Source organism: Rhineura floridana, chromosome 7, assembly GCF_030035675.1.
Source record: "Rhineura floridana isolate rRhiFlo1 chromosome 7, rRhiFlo1.hap2, whole genome shotgun sequence".
In the NCBI taxonomy this organism is placed as follows: Eukaryota; Metazoa; Chordata; class Lepidosauria; order Squamata; family Rhineuridae; genus Rhineura; species Rhineura floridana.
Genome location: NC_084486.1, coordinates 44,859,243 through 44,880,148, shown reverse-complemented (window position 1 = coordinate 44,880,148; position 20,906 = coordinate 44,859,243). Strand labels below are relative to the sequence as shown.

At 40.8% G+C, this 20,906-nt stretch overlaps 1 protein-coding gene across 1 annotated transcript in view; it reads right to left on the bottom strand.

The window, feature by feature from the left end:
• PTEN (phosphatase and tensin homolog) overlaps nt 1-20,906 on the bottom strand; it is a 71,276-nt gene that overhangs the window by 13,939 nt on the left and 36,431 nt on the right. The window contains exons 5-6 of the mRNA XM_061635393.1: nt 20,130-20,368; nt 4,236-4,377 (exon numbers count right to left, since the gene is read on the bottom strand). Coding sequence (XP_061491377.1) covers nt 4,236-4,377; nt 20,130-20,368 — 381 coding nt within the window. The remainder of the gene's footprint in view (nt 1-4,235; nt 4,378-20,129; nt 20,369-20,906) is intronic.

The following is a 20,906-nucleotide window of genomic DNA, read 5'->3' as shown; positions in this document are numbered from 1 at the left end:
CTATAATATTAAGGTGATTGGTTATGAAAGGACCTTCATATTAAGCTGGTTAAAATAGCTTTGGAAGACCTTTCCAGTAAACATAATAAGCAAAATATATACTGCCTCAGCTGTATACAAGATAATTGTAATATTTCATCAACTGTAGCAGCCATGTGACACACATCCTGTTATAGTTTGTATGTGTGGCAGCAAACAGACCTAATTTTTAAAAGCTTCAATATCTTTACACATATAAGTAATTTGCCAAGAGCTTTATTTGTTTCAACACTATTATATTAACTATTTGTTTTAATAATTAACTTGTGTGTGAAGAAGTATACAGAACTGTCTTCCCAGCTTGGAAAAGCATAGTTAATTCTTATCAATACTTATGCTATTGTGCATCTGCACTGGACAAACCAGTTAGTCCAATATTCACTAACAGGCAAAAATGCACTTCGTGGTTTAAGAAAGTACCTATAGCTAACCGATATTTCTATCAAACTTTAAAAAGCAAGGAAATTGGGCCATGATAGTGAGTGTACCAAGAGAGCAGGAGACCTGACCTCCTCTCTGAGATATTGTACTGCCCTACAAATTTGTCAAAATGCAAACACAATTCGGGTTGGTCTTTCACAGTCCAACCCACTTCCTGTGGAGCTTGGAAGAATTTGGTACTGTGCCTCTGAGCATATGGTGAGTGGTGGCAAAACCTGCAATCAGCCCAAAATAACAGAAACAAGACATGTGCTGTGCTGATCTTGTTTTAGCAGGGAGAAAGCAACAACATTACAACAGTTGATATCGTTCAGACAGTCACTTTAAATATGTTTGATTTACTTTGCAATTTTAGTAAAGTTTCCTATAGTAAACAATTTTCTTTTGCTTCTGTTTCTGTGAATATGTGCAGTACAGCAACGCTCTGCATAATTTACACTAAAAAAACTCCAAAAACAATTGTGGAATAATGGCACTCACTATTCTGCAAAATAGTCTCTAGTAGAGATGAGGAGTGTCTCAGTTTGCACAAGATAAAACAGTGGGGGATGAAATATATTCTAGCAAATTTCTAGGTGTGCTCTATGTTTTTAATTAACCATGCCCACCGTTCCTTAAATGGAGTGGTTTAAGCACAGCAGGCTGAACACGTGCACCTTGGTCACGCCAAGTTTGTTTTTTCCAACAGCTAGAGTCACTGCTGAAGTAGCAACATATTGTGATCAGTCTGATTTTATATCAAACTGCAGTTTCAGATTCAACTGTTAATGCACCGAAAATAGAAATAGAATATAACCTCCAGTCTGAAACACAAAAGGCTGTCTTCCCCATCATATGACATTGACCAATAAAAAGTCTTGAAATTAATAAAAATAAATTTGACACAGATTTCTAGGATGAATAATGAGGGAAATATAATTTTCTAGGTTAGCTTCTTTGCCAAAACAGTGGTACACAGGAAAAAAGCAAAGTAAGAAAAACACCAACCAACATACAAAAATGTAATTCTCCATCTTTGGAGATGGCAGGTGTTGCCACTACTCACTATATGCTCAGAGGCACGTTACTAAATTCACACAGGACGTGGGTTGGACTGTGAAAGACCAACCTAAATTGTCTTTGTATTTTTACAAATTTGTAAGGCGGTACAATATCTCAGAGAGGAGGTCAGGTGTCCTGCTCCCCAGTACATTCACTATAGCTGCCCATTTCCCTGCTTTTTAAAGTTTGATAGAAATATGTGTTGGCTATAGGTACATTCTTAACCCGCAAGGTTTTTTTGCCTACTAGTGAATTTCTCTGCTTTTTAATCTGGGAAGTAAGAAATGGGATCCTGTACCAGTTTGCTGAGAATGGATTGATCATTCACATGCTTATTGAGTTCAATAGGATTAACTTTCCTGCAATCATGCTTAGGGTAGGTGAAACCCACCACATGGGAGGAAGGTGGGAGGAGGAACGGCAGAGGGGGGATGGAAGCAGACAAGAGGGGAAGGGGAGGGCAGGTTTGATCATTTGCATGCTTACTGAATTCACTGGGATTTACTCCAGTGCAATCATGCTTAGGATAGGGTGAAACTGACCACAGGAGAGGGGGAAGGGCTGGAGTGTGCCGAGGAGGAGGAAGAAGGTAGAGGGGAAGGAAAAGAAGGGAGGAGGAGGGAAGAGGAAGGAGACAGGGGGATGTGAAGAAGACGGGGGGAAGTAGAATAGAGAAGTGGTAGGGGAGGAGAATTGGAATGGAGACATAGGTGTAGGGGAAAGGCAGGTCTGATCATTTGCATGCTTATTGAGTTCAATGGAATTTACTCCCATGCAATCATGCTTAGTACAGATGAAACTGACCACGGGAAAGAAGAGGAAGAAGGGAGGGGATAGGGAGAGGGTTAGAAGGGGGAGAGGGTCAGGAGGGAGGGCATAGAAGGGAGGAAGAGGGTAGGTTAGGTTTCATCATTTGCATGCTTATTGAGTTCAATACGATTCACTTGTGCAATCAGGCTTAGGATAGGTGAAACTGACAGTAGAAAAATAGAGGAGTTGGGGTTGACGGTCTGGCGTACCGACTCCGCAGCCCTGCATACCAGACATTAATTTCACCTTAAACAGTCATGGCTTCCTCCAAAGAATCCTAGGAAGTGTAGTTTGTGAAGGGTGCTGAGCATTATTAGGAGATGCCCTATTCCCCTCAGAGCTACAATCTCCAGAAAAGGGGCTGACTGTTAAACCACACTGGAGCTCTGAAGGGGCATAGGAGTCTCTTAACAACTCTCAGAACTCTTCACAAACTACACTTCCCAGGATTCTTTGGGGGAAGCCATGACTGTTTAAAGTGGAATAAATGCCTGGCTTAGGTGTGGCCCCCTGATTAGGCAAGCCAAACAGCTGTTTGACTTTTAGATCACTTACAGTTGGTTCTTACTGAGCATGCCTGCGCTATCATAGAATCCAATGTTAAATTTCTTAAATTAAAAGTCAGCCATGCATTTTTTAAATTTTAAACTGCAGAAGATGAAGGTCTGAGTATGGGGCAAGGTCAGTAACAGGATTATAGGTACTCTGTGAATATGGCTGATTTTTAATTAATTTCAACAAATTATGACACCATTAACAGAAAAAAGTTCAACAGATTTCTGGATTTTTTTTCTTGTTTTACACTTTGAACTCTAAATTCTCTCTGAGTATTTTGTGTATTACCATGGAAACGTAGAGGGTTATTAAGCAAGTGAGTCCGAGTTCAGGACTAACTGTTTTGTAAGATTTTGTTTTGAAATGAGTTTATGGGAAGCAGCAGAATGGCATGAGGGTATTTTCAATTTAACATAATGGAATGTGAAAAATGCATTCTGGGTATAATATATAGCCACTCCTGTGGCTGTGTAATTCTTAGACATGCCCATGTGACAGCTTACTGCTACTCTACAGGGCAGGCACCACATGCAAGACATGCAATATAGATAGAACCTATGCCATATTCTCGTGGGGCAGCAGAATTGCAAGGGCAAGTGCTACTGAAAAATCAGGGTTGATAACCGAGGTAAATCAATTTACCAAATGAAACTCTGAAAGGACCCAGAGTATTACTACAAATAAGGGCCTTGGGGAAAAGATTGACAATTAAGGTTGGTCTTTTAAACTTATTAAATGAAACACAATTTTTAATCCAAGGAGCTAGGTAGGGCCATAGCAAACGTCAAAGAACATCTGTTTTACGTGCAGAAAGTCCCAGGCTTAATTCTAGTCCATCTAATTAAAAGACTCAGATAGAACATGATAGAAAAGATCTCTGCTCAAGACCCTGGGAACTCACTGCCAAAACAGACTACAATGGAGATGGACTAAAGGCCGTTTCAGAGAAAGTCAGTATGATGTAGTGTCAGAGTGGGACAAGGGAGACCTGGATTCAAATCCCAACTAAACTATCCAGTTTACTTGGGTGAGTCTTTGTCTCTTACCCCAACCTACCTTACAGAACTGTTGCAAGGATAAAATTGGGAGAGGGGTAAGAAGAAGGGTAGAGAGTCTGGCCTCCTTAGAGAAAGGTAGGGATAAGAATGTAATAAATATAAGTTCATATGTAAGATCCAAAAACTCGGTGGTATTTAAAATAGTCACAAATAGTTTACAACAGTCTTGTTGGAACATTAGGATGGTTTGAACATATCAATTTCAGGGAATGACTGCAACAGTGAAAAAAATGTAAATATAAATATTAAAAGATAGCGTCTCATAGCAGAAGTGTTTAAGCAGATACTTACTGCAAGTGCCGCCACTGAACATTGGAATTGTTTCAAACATCATTTTGTGAAAGAGCAGTGCCACTGGTCTATAATCCAGATGATTCTTTAAAAGGTAGCTATAGTAATATACATAGCGCCTCTGACTGGGAATAGTTACTCCCTAAATAAATAAAATATATGTAAGACCAAGAATGCATGTAATTTTCCAGAGTTTGTTACCTGAACTGACTTTCATAAATTCATTTCTGAAAATGAATCTGGTCTCCCAACTAGTTCCTGGGTTTTTCAACATGCACACTTCAAAGCCATGATGCCATGAAGCCAAGAGCCTCTGTGTCTCTTACAAAATGGTATGCCTGTGGCATGTTATACAATTAAATGTTGCAAAACTGTCAGGCCATGCTTTTCTTAACTCTTGGAATAATTTTCATGTATCTTCAAGGTTTCCTGAAGTTCCTTTTTTACAACCGTTTACTTCCATATTCCCTCCCTCCTTCCCATGATGTTGCATACAAGACTGATTGCTAGTTGAGGATTATCCAGGCCCTCTTTTCCATCACAGCAAAGCCAGATGCCATTCATACACAAGTAGTTCATTACAATAAGTGTAAAGAGGAAAGCAATGGGCAGGAGGGGAAATTTCAGATGGCTATGTAGTCCAGAAGTTTTAAATGGTAGAAGGAAGTTTCCGCAGAAAACATCCATTATGGATCATGAACGATAACAATTCCTCTATCATACTCCACTGATCTTCCACTTCTCTTTCCTCTACTTTTTACAATGTATAAAAATACTAATACAAAGGATAGATGAAGATTTCAGTTCAATTCACTTGTTCAAAATGGACTATACATCCACAACTAGCCCTAGTCATTATGTTACTGTTGTTGCATGGAAATATATACCAGTCCTTAGACAACAGTGCAGTGATTTGTGCAGTCACTGTATTCACAAAAGTCACAACTAGGTTGCCATGGTTTATCTGAGGATAGGTAGACGCTCATACATATTGCACACTGGGTTCCAAGAACAGGCTGGATGCTTTGCATAGATCAACATTTGATCATGTGACAAAACCACTATCCTTTCTTCTTTTGGCAATTAAGATTGAAAATCATACTATTGTCTTCAAAACTAGGACTGTTCAAATAGACTGCTCTGCATTCCACACTACACTTCTAAGCTGTATGCATGTGAGGTCATGGGTTGTAAGCCATGAAGGCTTTTTCTGCTTTAGTAACAATTTTTCACAATTCTTCTCTTGACAGACATGTTCTTTTCCAGTTTTTAAAACACAGCAAGCGTTTTTCAAATGTCTGTAATATAGCAAAATAGATTAATAACTGAACTTCACATCATGAACTTACCATTTCGGCATTCTGAAAAATATTTATTTAAAACTACGGGTAGTTTTCTTTAGAATAATTTATGTCATCTTTGTTCAATATCCTAAGCAATTTACCATTGTGCAGCCCCAAACAAATTTTGATTTTATGAAGCTCAACAAGGAAGGAAGACATTTGTTGAGATTAGCATAGAATAATCTAGAAAATAATTTTAATTTTAACCAGTGCCAATGTATTAAATTTTGGATGCTTAAAGTGTTCAGAATCTCTCCTGCAAAACTGCAGCCAAACAGAACACTGTAGAATTTCTATCACACTAATTTTCACCGTTGGCAACGTTTTTCCCCCTCACGCATTTACGTAAGAAACCCATTGCTCCTCCAAATTCTTCTCCACATGTAACAGGATTTTTTTTTCATTTTCAAGCTATACATTTTTCTTTTTCTCCCTTATCAAGAATGTAAATGCAACACTGGAATTTCAAACAAAAGGGATTTCAAGCCAGCATCCTGCATCAGCGATGTCACATATGGGAAACCACTAAAGAGCAGTAAATTAACTGTGCCCCATGGACTGAAGATGAGCTAGTTTTAGGCAAATGCTGAAGGCGCACCTTTTTACACTGGCCTTTAGGTTGTTCTTCATTGTTTTAATGCTAAATTTTTAATATTATTGTAACTTGCCCTAGGACCTTTCAGTGAAGGGAGGGTAACGAATGTTAATAATGATAATGTCACCACATATACAGTGACTCAACTCTGATAACACCACCTGAAGCATCCACTTCTGAGCGTGCACACAATCCAACTCTGGCAAGGTTCACTCAGTTCTGCATGCCAAATGGAGAGAAAAATCCAAATACATACATCTACCTTTATGTAACATTCAGAGGTTGCCCATCTATCTCCATGCTCAACCTACTAAAGCAAGACTAATTTTGAACGTTTTTAGGTTCTTTTAAAGAGAAGCTAAATCGTTCTGCAAAGATCTCAAAGCTCTAAGTGAAACACTCTATTGACAATACATTTCCTATACCACACTGCCAAATGCACAGACATCATATTATATTATATTTTATTGATTGATTGACTGATTGCACTTGTATAACGCCCCATAGCCAAAGCTCTCTGGGCGGTTTACAGCAATCAAAAACATTAAAACAAATATACAATTTAAAAACATATTTTCATTTTTTCCCCTAATGAGCAAGATCAACAGGAAATGCATTGAGATGGTACTACAGAGAAGAAAAACCTAAGTGAAAAGCAAAAAAAATGAATTGCAACCATGGATCCCATAAATTCTTCTGAGGTCCACAGCTACCAAGAGGGGGGAGGAAGAGAGAGACAGAGAATGAGTTAGAGCTCCCAGGTATGCATCCTATTAAGAAAGGTAGCGTGGAGAAGGATTAACCCTATTTTCTTCTGCAGCATATTGCAGTAAGGAAGCCAGCATTATTCACATAGTTGAAAGCTATGTGAGTAGGGATGATTAAACAACTCCACCTACCCCTTGAAGTATTCATGTGATCAGAGATGGAGATCAAAATATGGCTACTTGAATTGTACAACAAAGATGCTTATAATTATTTCTGCACTGATCAGATACAGGTAGGTCTATTCCAGCGTTTCCCAACTAGTGGGCCACCAGATGTTGTTGGACCACAATTCCCATCTTTCCTGACCATTGGCAATGCTGGCTGAGGCTGATGGGAGTTGTGGTCCAACAACATCTGGTGGCCACTAGTTGGGAAAGGCTGGTCTATTCAGATGCAAAGATGTTGTCCAGAACCAAATAAAGCTGATCACCAGTGAGGACAGTAACAAGCAGCAAAGTATTTCAGATACAGTTAATTAGGATGAGTATTAGTGCCACATGCACATTTTTGGATGTTAAAAATGGGTGGATATCCCCGAAAAGCAGGAACATATGCTGATTTCCAAATTCTACAGTCCTCACAATCCAACAGGAGTGTTGCATGATAAGGGTGCAGTTTTTTGTGCAACTGCCATGACTGATAAAGAGGGAGTGAATTTTAAGAAAGGATCTGATCCTATCAACACTGAAGGCTAAAAATTTCTGCAAGTCCAAGGAAAACAGCATCTTTTTCACCAGATATTCCAGAAGAAAAATATTGTGAGTGCCAGTTGCTAAGAATCATGAAATCAGTCGATTGTGGATTAAAAGCAGGTAAGAGGAGTTAACAAGTAAAGTTGACAACACTAATATGCCTGGCTAAAGTAAGTGCCAAAGCAATAACCTTGTAGGATAGCAAACTGTACCCAATGTTGACTATTGGTTCCAAAGGTTTACCTATGACTGATGAGACATTCTGGGATAAACTCCAGTTGTAGTACTCCAAGAAATATGCCGAGAAAGTTTTTCACTTTAGTATGTGAACAGCAGCACATATTGTCCAGAGACAAATGGAAAGCACAAGATACCACTGCATGTATCAAATACCAAGATGATTTACTCCTCAAGTACTATCCTGAGGGGTGCCTATGAGGAAAGTCATCAAGAAATTTAAGCAAAGAACAGTTTGCATTGAGATAGCAAACTCTGCGGGTGGAAAGTTTTCATACACTAATAAGGATTTCTGCATGAAAGGTGGAGAAATAGGAAGTGTGGGGTGCAGTAATGACAGTAATGGTCTCAAAGGGGGAAAAAGTGCTTATCTGCAATGGTGACATGACAGCAAGTCTTTTCAGGATCCAAGGATATGAGCCATTGGCCTTCTCCTGAAGGAAAATGATGCATCCTGCGAGAACATAAAAAATGTCTGGATGTTAACATAACTTGGTCAGATGGCATAAGTCTTGAACTGGATGACAGCATCTCTTTGACACTGTAAAATATTGGCTGAAAACCTCTGTTCTACTCTGATGGGACAGGTTCAATTCTTCCTCAAAAATTAATAACCTGTAAAGTCAAGAATGGGAAAATCAGAAAGTTGATTTCTGCCCAAGGAACACAAAAAGAAGAGTATGACATTATTTAATAGAGAGCTGATTGATAAGAACTGGTTAAAGCCAAATAGAAATATAAAATGAGAGTAGAATGACTTTTGTTCTTGACACAAGAACAGTAGCATAGAAAGTGTTTCCTCTGTATGTGTGCGTGCGTGCGTGCAGTTACATTTCCAAAACATGTCTGGCTTTAAACTCCCAAGGCACTTTTTGAAAACCTATTACACCCTTGGGGGGGGGGGAGGTGACAGTGCCTTCCCTCTTTGTTTCCCCTAAGACTTGGTGTAGAATGGGGAGAGGCTTGGTTGCTCTTGGCCTTAGATTCAATAATGTCTCAATAATGCTGAGACAGTAGGCATTCTGTTAAGAAGAGTCAGCTATAAGACAGTGAAGAATGTGATCTTATGTTGTATCATCTGTACTTATGTTGAGCTCTGGACTATCAGATGGAACACTGATGACCATCAATTTGCAGGAAATGAGAGTGTAGTCAAGTGTTACAGTTAATGGTAATACTACTCATCAAGGACATTCAGCAAAATTTCTGTTTGACTAGCGCTTGGAAGCCTCCAACTGAAGTAACTGAACAAGGTTTTGTTACACTAGGGGCTGTGCCCCTGCTTGATCCGCTCATCAACCCCATCACCACTTTCCCCACATTAATCTCCTAGAGCTTCCCATCCTACCCCATGCAACTACTACACTCCCTTTTCACCTTTCCAATTCCATTTCTGAAGCCACTTCTGTTCTGCAGCCTTGTTTTGAACCCTTTTTCACCTTCACCCTCCTGACCATGCCTCCTCCTCTTCCTCTTGTGCAAGTCCCTTACACACAGACCACCCCCACAGTAACCTCCTGGATCTTCCTCTCACCACACTTGTAACTACTAAGCATCCTTTTCACCTTCCACCCAAATATGAAGCCACCATTCTCTCCTGTTCTCCAGCCTCTTTCATGCCCCTACTTTCATCTTCACCCCATTCCCATGCCTCCTACTTCCTCCTTTTTTGCAACCCCCATCTGCACCCCCAGTTTACCTTCACCCCTTCTTCTTCCTCCCTTTTCTCAACTCCCCCTTGCACACAGACCACCCCTTTTTCCATGCCTCCTCCCCTCTCTCCTACGCTGCAGACCTCTCTGCACACACACACCCATGATGATATATGTTGCTGTATCTTTTAAGGTGAATAGAATCTTAAAAGCAAGCCTGTTCAGCTGGAGAAGGTTAAGTTCAGTTGATGAATGTTATACATACACTGTCTTGCAAAAGTACTCAGACCTCTGACCAATACTCTCATATTACTGAATTTCAAATGGTACATTGTAATTTCGTTCTGTATTACATTTTATTTTGAAATACTGAAACTCAAAATCAACTATAGTTAAGGTGATATTGGTTTTATGTTGGGAAATGTTTGTAAAAAACATAAAAAATGGAAACATGTTGCTCGTGTAAGTATTCAACCCCTGTGCTGTGGAAGCTCCCAGTTTACACAGATGAAAGAAATTGCCCTATTGAGGACACAATTACCTTACCATTGGCCTTCACCTGTGAACCATTAAAGTTGCTGTCACATTGTCAGGATAAAAACCCCACTGTTGAAGGATCATTGGCCAGGCTGTGGTTCTGAAGGAAAATGAAGAACAAAGAGCATTCTACAGAAGTATGAGATAATGTTATACAAATGCATAGATTAGGAAAAGAGTACAAAGTAATATCCAAGTGTTTGGATATCCCAATGAGCACAGCTGGATGAATAGTCAAGAAGTGAAAGCTGCATCACACCACCAAGGCACTGCCAAGAAAAGGCTGTCCCTCAAAACTCAGTGCTCAAACAAGAAGGATACTTGTGAGAGAAGCCACAGAGAGGCCAACAATTACTTTGAAGGAGCTACAGAGATCAGTGGCTGGGAGTGGAGTAATGGTGCACCAGTCAACCATAACACTGGCCTGTAAGGGAGGGTGGCAAGAAAGAAGCTGTTACTCAAAAATACCATCTAAAAGCACATCTGGAGTTTGCCAGGAAGCATAAGAGTGCCCCAGCTGCAATGCGGACAAAGGTTTTGTGGTTAGATGAGACCAAGATAGAATTTTTTGGCCAAAACACAAAGCGCTATATGTAGCACAAACCTAACACTGCCCATGCCTCAAGACACACCATCGCTACAGTGAAGCATGGTGGTGGCAGTATCATGCTGTGGGGATGCATTATCAGCAGGGACTGGGCATCTTGCTAAAATTGAAGGTAGAATGGATGGAGCAAAATACAGGGAAATACTGCAAAAGAACTTCCTTCAGTCCACTAAAAAACTGAAGATTGGGAGGAAACTCACTTTTCAGCAGGTCAATGATCCCAAGCACAAGGCAAAAGCAACAATAGAGTGGCTCAAGAACAAAAAGGTAAATGTCCTGCAGTGGCCCAGTCAAAGTCCTGATCTCAATCACACTGAGATTCTGTGGAGCTCTTTGAAAATTGTGGTCCACAAGCAACATCCAACCAACTGAACAACCTGGAGTGAATCTGACAAGAAGAATGGGCCAAAATACCTCCAACAGTGTATGTAAAGCTGGTACATACCTACCCCAAAAGACTTAAAGTTGTTATTGCAGAGAAAGGTGGCTCTACCAAATATTAATTTGTGGGGGTTGAATGGAAGCAACATGTTTCAGTTTTTTATGTTTGTTACAAACAGTTCCAAACATAAAACCAATGTCACCTTACAATAATTGATTTTGAGTTTCAGTGTTTCAAAATAAAATATACAGAACGAAATCACAAACCATTTGAAATTCAGTAATATGAGAGCACTAGTCAGGGGTCTGAGTACTTTTGCAAGGCACTGTATATGGGTGCTTGCTTGTCAATAAAATATGTGTTTTAAATTACTACATTGAATCTGGAACTTCATGTTGAAGACAACATGGTACCAGGTGTGAAACACACTATGGAATATTTGAGGGCTCTGCATCCTTTAACTCTCTCATGTGAGGCAACTGCGGAATGGAAAGGGACACATTTGAGTACAGTGAGAAGGGACACTAAAAGGGAAAAAGTGGCTGATTTAAAGAATGGCAGAGGTTTGAATAGCATGAGCAAGGTTTGAGTACAGCAAGAAGGGAGTTGGGAAAGGCTCTGTTGTGTTAGCTTCTATGTTGTGCCCTTCTCTGCTATTTCTCCTTGTTAAAACTTACAAAAAACTCCTCAATGTTTCTTCCTTGTCAATCTACTAGACATCTCTTGTTGTTTTAAATATAACATTTCTCTGTCATTGTCCCTCCCCCTTTTTTGCTCCTTTTGCCTCCCTACCCCGCCATGACCATGCAAATCCAGGCGCTACTCATCTGCATTATATGTAAGATTGTTTATAATCAGTTGACTCTCCTCAGATGTTCACCTTACTTCATAGGAAAAACTGAGAGCAAACCATTAGAGCTCGTTTGTTCAGCACTTTATGGTAGAATAGCCCTTTCTGCCCAAATACATCCAATTTACAAGCCTCCTCAGAAAAATATATAAAAAGTTTGCCAACTGGACTCTCTGTTTGAACTGCATCCACTAAGATAATTAGGAGGTAGATAAAGAAGACTGTCAGCATTGCTAAAGGAGACTCTAAAGAGTTCTCAAGCTTTTAGAAAGTAGACAGCAGTGAAGATGGTTTGAGGTGCCCAATTAAGACTTCCAGGATGGGCATGACCACATAGTGTGAGAAGTCTCCAAGTATAAGATGGAGAAGGTGGAATCTGCAATGATCTTGCAGAGCTCTGGAACATCTCAAGCCATTTGACCATCTTTACAAGCTGTACGTTACAAACAAACATCCCTTTATCACCCTGGGGTAGGTTCTGAAGAGTTTGCAATGATAATCTGAAAGGAAGTCTCTAGCAGTTCCTTATGTGGGAATGATGAGCATAAACACCAGGAATACTGATGTCCCTAAGAGAAGAAAGAGTGTCCTCTCTCTCTCTCTCTCTCACACACACACAAACACACAGTGGTTGTTGAACAACAGCCATAGAATGCTTCATTTTGTGTGGTCATCTGAAAAGTTAGAAGGAACTGGGTAACCTGTGCTACACCAATGGTAGCAGGAGCTGTATGCTGATAATGGACATTACCTGACAAAAAGCAACCCACTGCTAAATCCAAAGGGTACTAAGCACAGAATTATAATCACATGGAACCAAAGTTGACTGATTGTGGACAAAATTTAGATCCTATTTAGCAGATGGAATGTGTGTAGCTAAGATGTTAGCAAGGAAACGTGGCAAGCATACTGAAAATCTGATGAATTAGGCAGCTGACATCATGAGCATCTAGCTCCTTGTCAGTAAACACTGTGGTAGCCTCAGTCAGTGTCTCAGAGCTTTTCTTTACTGAAATGCTGAGGAAGTTAGAAGAAAACATGGAGGGAAAACTGGGCGCCTCCTGGGACCACTGAATTAACAGGGGCTCTAGACCGTTCATTTCTTCTTTAGGCTAACCCGCCAGTGGAAGTGAGACAGGAGGCTAGGATAGTAGAGTGCCTTCTTGTTTACTCTCAAACTGGACTGCAAAGCCAGATGCCATTGCCCAAATCATAACCATATGAAGTAACCTTCTTTCTCTCTGCTGCCAAGGGAGATTTAGCTGCCATGGAATGAGAAAAAATGGAGAAGGAAGGTTCCTTAGCTTCAGACCTAGAAACTAGAGCTATTTCCACATGATGTCGGACCACCTGAGGAAAAGCAAAGTATCTTAATGCTAAAAATTTGGATCTAGCCATCTTAAAAATGGAAGGCTTAGATGACAGAGGGCCAATGATGAGAAGACTTTGAAGAAGACCATGTAGCTTTGATGAGCAACCCAAAGGAGTGAGTATCCGAGTGAGTGACCGTTAGAAGACAGAGCCAGATATGCTGAGTATAAAGAAGGTGCAGCCTTGTGATAACCTAAAGGAATTAATGCTATGAATGTTAAGCTCTCTTAGGGAGTTTGAAGATTCTTACTTGTGACTCTAGGAATCTACTACTGCATTTGTAGTATTTCTTAGCAGTGATTTTTGTAAGCTGCTCTCAGAGCCTTTTTGGCTAAAGGGAAGGGAAGGTAGGTAGGTAGGTAGGTATGAATGAATGAATGAAATTCTTAAGTAAGGCTTTCATTATTACAAAAACAAGGTGAAAGCATATAGGTTGAAGAAAAAGTAAACTAAGATTCAAACAGCACAACATCCATATAAACCTCCTGGTTCCTTTCTGCTACTGCTGCTTCCTGTGTGGTCAGGAAGAAACTGAAGAAGAAATCACTGGCTCTGCCACCTAATTCCCACGTGAAGGAGCTTACTGCACATAGCTGATAGGCACTGCTCCTACTTTTCTATAACTTCTTGGGTTCAAACAGCAGTCTGTACAGATGCATCCCCACCTATGGGACTGCACAGAACCAAAATATATTTGGAATAGAATTTAGTAAGACAGAACTATAGTCCAGTTGCCCAGGAACCCCTGGAACATTCTAAGGCTTCCTGTGACAAATTGGCAAGGCACTTTGCCGATAAAGTCGAACACCTAAAGAACTCGATTCCGTACGCCGTGGATGCAGTAGATGATCCAGAGTTGGCCAGCTGCAATCCGGTTCAATGGGATCGGTTCCGGCCTCTTCCTTCTGAGGATGTGGACAAGGTACTTTCAACTGTAAAGCCTACCGCCTGTCTGATTGATCCTTGCCCTTCATGGTTCCTTATGAACTGCAAAGAGAAATTGGGCGAAGGGATCAGGGCGGTGGTAAATGCATCCTTGAAGGAGGGTGTAATGCCATCGGCCCTCAAGGAGGCAATTGTAAGACCTATCTTGAAAAAGTCCTCCTTGGATCCCCAAGTTTTGAACAACTTTCGCCCCATTTCGAATTTGCCATTTTGGGGCAAGATCATTGAGCGAGTGGTGGCAAATCAGCTGTCAGCACACTTGGAGGAAACGGATTATTTGGATCCATACCAATCGGGTTTCAGGACTGGACATGGTACTGAAACAGCCTTGGTCGCTCTGGTGGATGATATGAGGAGGGCATTAGATAGGGGAGAATTCACCTTTCTTGTCCTCCTGGATCTCTCAGCGGCTTTTGATACCGTTGACCACGGTATCCTGATGGATCGCCTGGGAGGTTTGGGAATAGGAGGCACTGTTTTACAGTGGTTCCGTTCCTTTCTCTCTGACAGGCATCAACAGGTAGCATTGGGGGATGAGGTTTCAGACCCTTGGCCCCTCACTTGCGGAGTGCCACAGGGTTCTATCCTCTCCCCCATGCTATTTAACATCTATCTAAAACCCCTGGGAGCCATCATCAGGAGATTTGGGCTGCAATGTCACCAATATGCTGATGACACACAGCTCTATCTCTCGTTTAAATCTTCACCAGAGTTGGCTGTGGAGACCTTGTCCAAGTGCCTGGAATCCGTGAGTGGATGGATGGGAAGGAACAGGCTGAAGCTCAATCCTGACAAAACCGAGGTGCTACTCGTGGGTGACAGGGGAAGGTTGGGTATTGTTGACCTGGAACTCAGTGGGATAAGATTACCCCTGAAGGATCAGGTCCGCAGCCTTGGGGTTGTTCTTGATTCCAAGCTGTCCATGGAGGCTCAGATTTCGGCAGTGAGCCAGGCAGCTTGGTATCAACTACATCTTATCCGGAGGCTGCAACCCTACCTCCCTATTCATCAGCTCCCACTGGTAGTACATGCCCTGGTCACCTCTCGATTGGACTACTGCAATGAGCTCTACGTGGGGTTACCCTTGAAAACGGTCCAGAAATTACAGCTGGTACAAAATGCGGCGGCTCGTCTGCTCACAAATAGCCGCCGCCGTGACCACATTACGCCGGTGTTAGTTCATCTACACTGGCTTCCAGTTGTTTTCCGGGCCCAATTCAAGGTGTTGGTATTAACCTTTAAATCCCTATACGGTCTCGGCCCAGTTTACCTGAAGGAACACCTCCAGTACCACCAATTAAGCCGCCTGACCAGATCAGCCACGCAGGGCCTTCTCTCAGTACCACCAGCAAAAACAGCTAGGTTGGTGGGAACTAGGGAGAGGGCATTCTCAGTGGCGGCCCCCACTCTCTGGAACTCCCTCCTGTTCGATCTTCGACATGCCCCCTCCCTGGATGCATTTCGCCGAGCCTTAAAAACTTGGCTTTTTGAACAGGCTTTCGGCACCTCCGGGGTGGGCTAATCTTTATCAATATTACTGAATGCCCGTTGTTTATACACTGTTTTATGATGCTGTATTGTATTTGGTCTGTATTTTAAATTGTAATTTTACTGGAATTTAATTGTGTACGTCGCCTAGAGTGACTTCGGCCAGATAGGCGACACAAAAATTAAATTATTATTATTATTATTATTATTAACAGTTTATAAAGATAAACAGAAGGTCAAAACACCTCTAAAATTAACGTAGTTGAATCTGTCATGTTTTTATTACATATTTCCATTTGTTTCATTATTCTATTTTTTAAAAAAATGTTTTCTCAAGGATTTTAAGAAAAGGTGCTCAATTTATTTTCAGAAATCAGTACCTAGAAGCCAATTTTATTATATTTATTGCTTCACCAGTAGGTCCCAGGGTGGTCCCATACATATTACAGACTAACTTCCTACATTACGTTTGTAGCCAGAAAGGAAACTACAGCCTTTTAAGTATGTGATAGAACATGATTTTCAAAGCATCATGTCCATATTCATATTTTTACATTGCAACCCTACACATCTAATCAAAAGTAAGCCCCTGAATTCAATGGGACTTACTCTCAGCTAAGTATGCATAGGAATGAAGTTTAAGTGGCCTACTTTTATATGTTACAGGCAGCCAAAGGTTGCATGTATAAATATCTCTGAAAGAGTTCACAGCAGACTTGGAAAGACACACACTGGTTTGTTTCAGTTGAAGTAATGAGGAATTGTTAACATTGGGATATGCAATTATTCATTGTTAGAAAGTCTACCTTTCCCCCCGCAGTTCAACAGTGTTACTGCCCAGTGCAAAATAGATATAGATTCCATTTTTTACTGCAGTACAGGCATACCCCGCTTAACGTTGCTTCGCTATAACATACATGCTCCATACTTCCCCATACCCCGCTTAACGTTCGCGCGCTTCGCAATAACGTACATTTTATTGGCATGACGCTGCTGCCATCTAGTGGTGTTTGTGTGCAGTATAAGTGAAGACAATTGCTTCACTTAAAGTAGATTTTCACTTAAAGTATACTCTCCAGTCCTATTGTGAATGTTAAAGCGGGGTATGCCTGTATTTGTCTCCTTAAAAGAAACACAAATACCATAAACAGTTTTCTCCCCAATATTACAATTAACAAACAATTTTCATTGAGATGCCAGGATTTATCTCCCTTGAGCAACAAAAATAAATGTATTCAGTAATACCAGTTACTTTCACAATATTTGTTAACAGCTCAAAGTCATTAAAGATTGCACAAAATATACTGGGTAATATCCAATGTTAGTTATACTCACTCCCATGTAAATAAATGTATTTAAATAACTTTCCACCAATTTCAATGGTTTACTGAAGATGTCTTGGTTGAATATTATCCATTAAAAAGAACCATGCCGATACTCTTATGGTTGTGTGATGCAACTTAGATAAAGTTTAGAAACTGCTTAATCAAAACATGCTTAGGCAGTGCATGCAAAACAGTAAAATAATTATCAATGATACAGAGATAAAAATCAACATCACTTAAAAACTGAATTATGTGTCTGGACAGGTTTGCTAAGATAAAAAAGTTTTTAGCAGGTATGAAATGGTATAATGAAGGTGCCTGTCTATGGCTAACAGGCAGAAAGTTCCAACATATTGCTGCTGCTGCAGTGAAAGCTACAGTCTCCAAGAGGCTGTTAGAGGAGTAGAGCAGATTTTCTATAAGTAGTACATTTTTTTATAGGAGAGACACAGTTTTTAAAAAGACGGGTAGGAAAATATGTTGATAGTTAAAACCAGATATTCTACAAAGAGCTAGTAAAGTTGGACAATTTTGCCCACTCCTGCTAGAGGAGATCAATCATTTGGCATGGAAAACTTATCATATATTTAACAAAGGAAACCATGTGCAACAACTGTGGTATTTATTTGTCAAAAGGCCATTTGTTAATTTGGGCTGCTGCTGGAAAAGAGAAGAGGCCCTGGGCATCTGGTAACTGAAAACCTATCTCTTTTGGCAGAGCTTGTGTAGATGCTATTACCAGGGCTGGTGCCAGGCATGACTGGGCCCTTGGGAACCAGCCTGCCCTGGGCCCACAGCGCCTGCCCCACGTACCTCTCCCATTGCTTCATGTGAATGTAGTGTAGTGCACATGCATGCCATCAACAAAGATGGCAGCAGCCCCTTAGGGAAGCCTCTGCCACAAACTTGGTTGATGACAAGCATGTGTGCGCTGCGTGCACAGCATTCACAGCCACTGAAGAGGTAGGTGGTGTGTGTGTGTGTATATGAGGGGCCCTGGAGCTCCCTCTCTAAGTTCTGTGGCAGGGTTGGGAGTCAATGCTGCTGCAGATCGCGTAATGGGAGTGCTACCCTCTCACCTTAAGGAGAGGCCCTTGGCCATGGCCCAACCTGGCCACCCTCTGGCTGGTTATGACTGTCAACACCTAGGAGAGCTTCCTCTCCCCCAGTCTGTCCCTGTAGCACTAGGGAGGGGGACCTCTGGCCTACGGGCCATACTTTGACCACATGTCTTCTCTGTTTGGCTTGCAAGGCCATTTTGGGCAAGCCACATACATAACCCTACATCTGATATCATACATGATGTCAGGTGTGGGGCAGGTAGGGTAAGGGCAGGGCTTGGCTGAAATTGGCAACACCTGCAAAGCCTCCTTACACCGCTTCTGAAGTGTTCTACCAGGCAGGAGTGGTCCCCCACACATTGGCTAATACATGGGGAGGGTGGGGAAGTCAATTTTGTTTGGTTAAGGTGTTAACAAGAGAGTTCCCTGAAAGGAACTCTCTCACACACCTGTACCCAGCGCTAAGCAGGATGGAAATCTCTGCTTAAATGAAGGTTCCTCCCCCTTTCTTTCAAGGGGCTTAATTTGAAAAAGCTACTAAAATGAAAGGGGGGAAACTTCATTTTAGCAATACCTTTCTACCTCCCAACTTCAGGACTTCAAGACACCAAATCACCTGATGTCATTTGTGACACCCACCCCTCTGCCCAGCTGTTAGATTTGGCCCACAAGGCAGATCCTGATAATGAACTAGCCCATGAATCCAAAAAGGTTCTCCACCCCTGGTGCAACATTGCTAACAGACAGCTGGCAAAGGTGATAACAAAAGGCAATTTGAAGAGTTGGCTGAATGCATGTCAGCTCTTTACCTCTTTTAAAATACTGTGCAAGCATGCAGCAGGGATTTGAAATTATGGTATAACAAATTTAACTGTTACAAATAGGAATGCAACATTTAGTCAATTAAAAATCTTTTGGTTAATTCAGAAGTGCCCCCACTTAAAATTGGGCAGCAGATATTTTGAAAACCTGAATGCAAGAAACTAAGCATCTATGAGTAGCAAATGCCTTCTTCGAAGAGGCATTCCATCTCTCTCACACAAGAAGAAATGCCTCTTCTGAGTGCTTACTGTGATGCAAACACATGTATGTGACACAAGGATACAATCTAAAATCAATGGAAAGTTTACTTTTTCTTCAGAACTATTATTTTATTCATTTGTAGATTTAATCAATTAGAGCTCATACACTAAAGCTACTAAGATTTCTTTAAGCAAATGACAGCCCTAGTGACAATTAACTATTGAGGCAGGGCAGACATGTTGCTGTGTCTTCCTTTCCAATTGGACCCAGCCCTATCCTCAGCAGCTGCATCAACAAGATGATGCTGTTTGAGGCTTTCTAAAATGGCTATTTCCCCCTTTCAATTCTTGTTAGAGGGCAATATGAAACCTTTAGAAAAGGGGCAGGAAACCTGGGTCCCTCCAAGATGTTGTTTGACTACAACTCCCATCACTTTCACCACTGGTCATCCTGGCTGGGGCTGATGGGGAGTTGGGAGTCCAACAGCATCAAGAGGGACACAGGTATCCCATCTCTGCTTTAGAAAATGGGAACTTTTAAACTTTAACCCAGGAAACAAACTGGATAGCAGGAATGGTGGGCTTTTTACTTCCCGGTTATTCTCTTAATTACACAGGTGCCTATGTTGTGAATCTTAAGAAATGAATATGCATGTTTTTTGTTAAATGGTTGAGAGCCTAGGAGAGAGCAGGTGTAATAAGTTTGAAACCAGGAGGCTAAAAAAATTATGTATTAATCAATATTCTAAAATAAAAGGCACCACAGAGTTTGCAGCACACAAACTGAGGTGGAGGTAGAAGCTAAAAATATTTTATTTTTTATTCACAGACGTTGATGACTGTATCCATGAAATAAAGAAAAAGTCTAAAAACATAGTAATGTTTTTAGGAATGCTGTACATTCATGGTATGAACATAATGAATACCTGAATGTCAAAAAAAAAATCACAATTTCAAGAAATCCTTCGGGACATCTACAAATAAAAGAATTAGATGTGTTGAAAAGTGAAGCTTCTCACCTTTTTATCTCTGGTCCTTACTTCCCCATAGAAATCTAGGGCTTCTTGTGCCTTCTGAAATCTTCCTCGATGCAACAAATATGCACAAATCATTACACCAGTTCGTCCCTTTCCAGCTTTACAGTGGATTGCTGCAACATGACTGCCATCTTCACTAAGCCATTGGTCAAGATCTTCACAAAAAGGTTTGATAAGCTCCAGCTGTGGCGGATTATGGTCTTCAAAAGGATACTGTGCAACTATAAAATAAAGAAAGTATATTGATTAACCAAGAGTCAGATTCTAACATATTCATATTAGGTATTTTTTAATCATTACAGGTTTTGTACAAATTATATAGCCAATAGTCCAGAACAGGCGTGCACAATTTGTGACCCACAATGGAAAATAGAGCCCAATAGCCATTTCTTATCACCTCTTAAGCATTTGAAAATCTCCTTGTTGTTCTAGCTCAGAAAGACAGCAAAAATGTTTTGTTTAATCAACCCACGATTGGTTTACTTTATGTGACTGGTGGGGTATGTTGAGTTCGGTGTGTCACAAGTTGTGTAGGCCTGGTGTAATAATGTAATAGAGCAAATTTATTTTTATAATAGTATCAACACTTCATAGACACCTGTATGTACAGCAGGACTGTCATATTGTCATATCCAAAAGGCCTTCACACCTGATAGGCCAGATCTTTATCTCCCCACACCCCACTGGCCAACTTTGACAAGTGGGCAGAACCATCCACTAGTCAATTATTTGACATCATAATGAAATCAGGCAATTAAT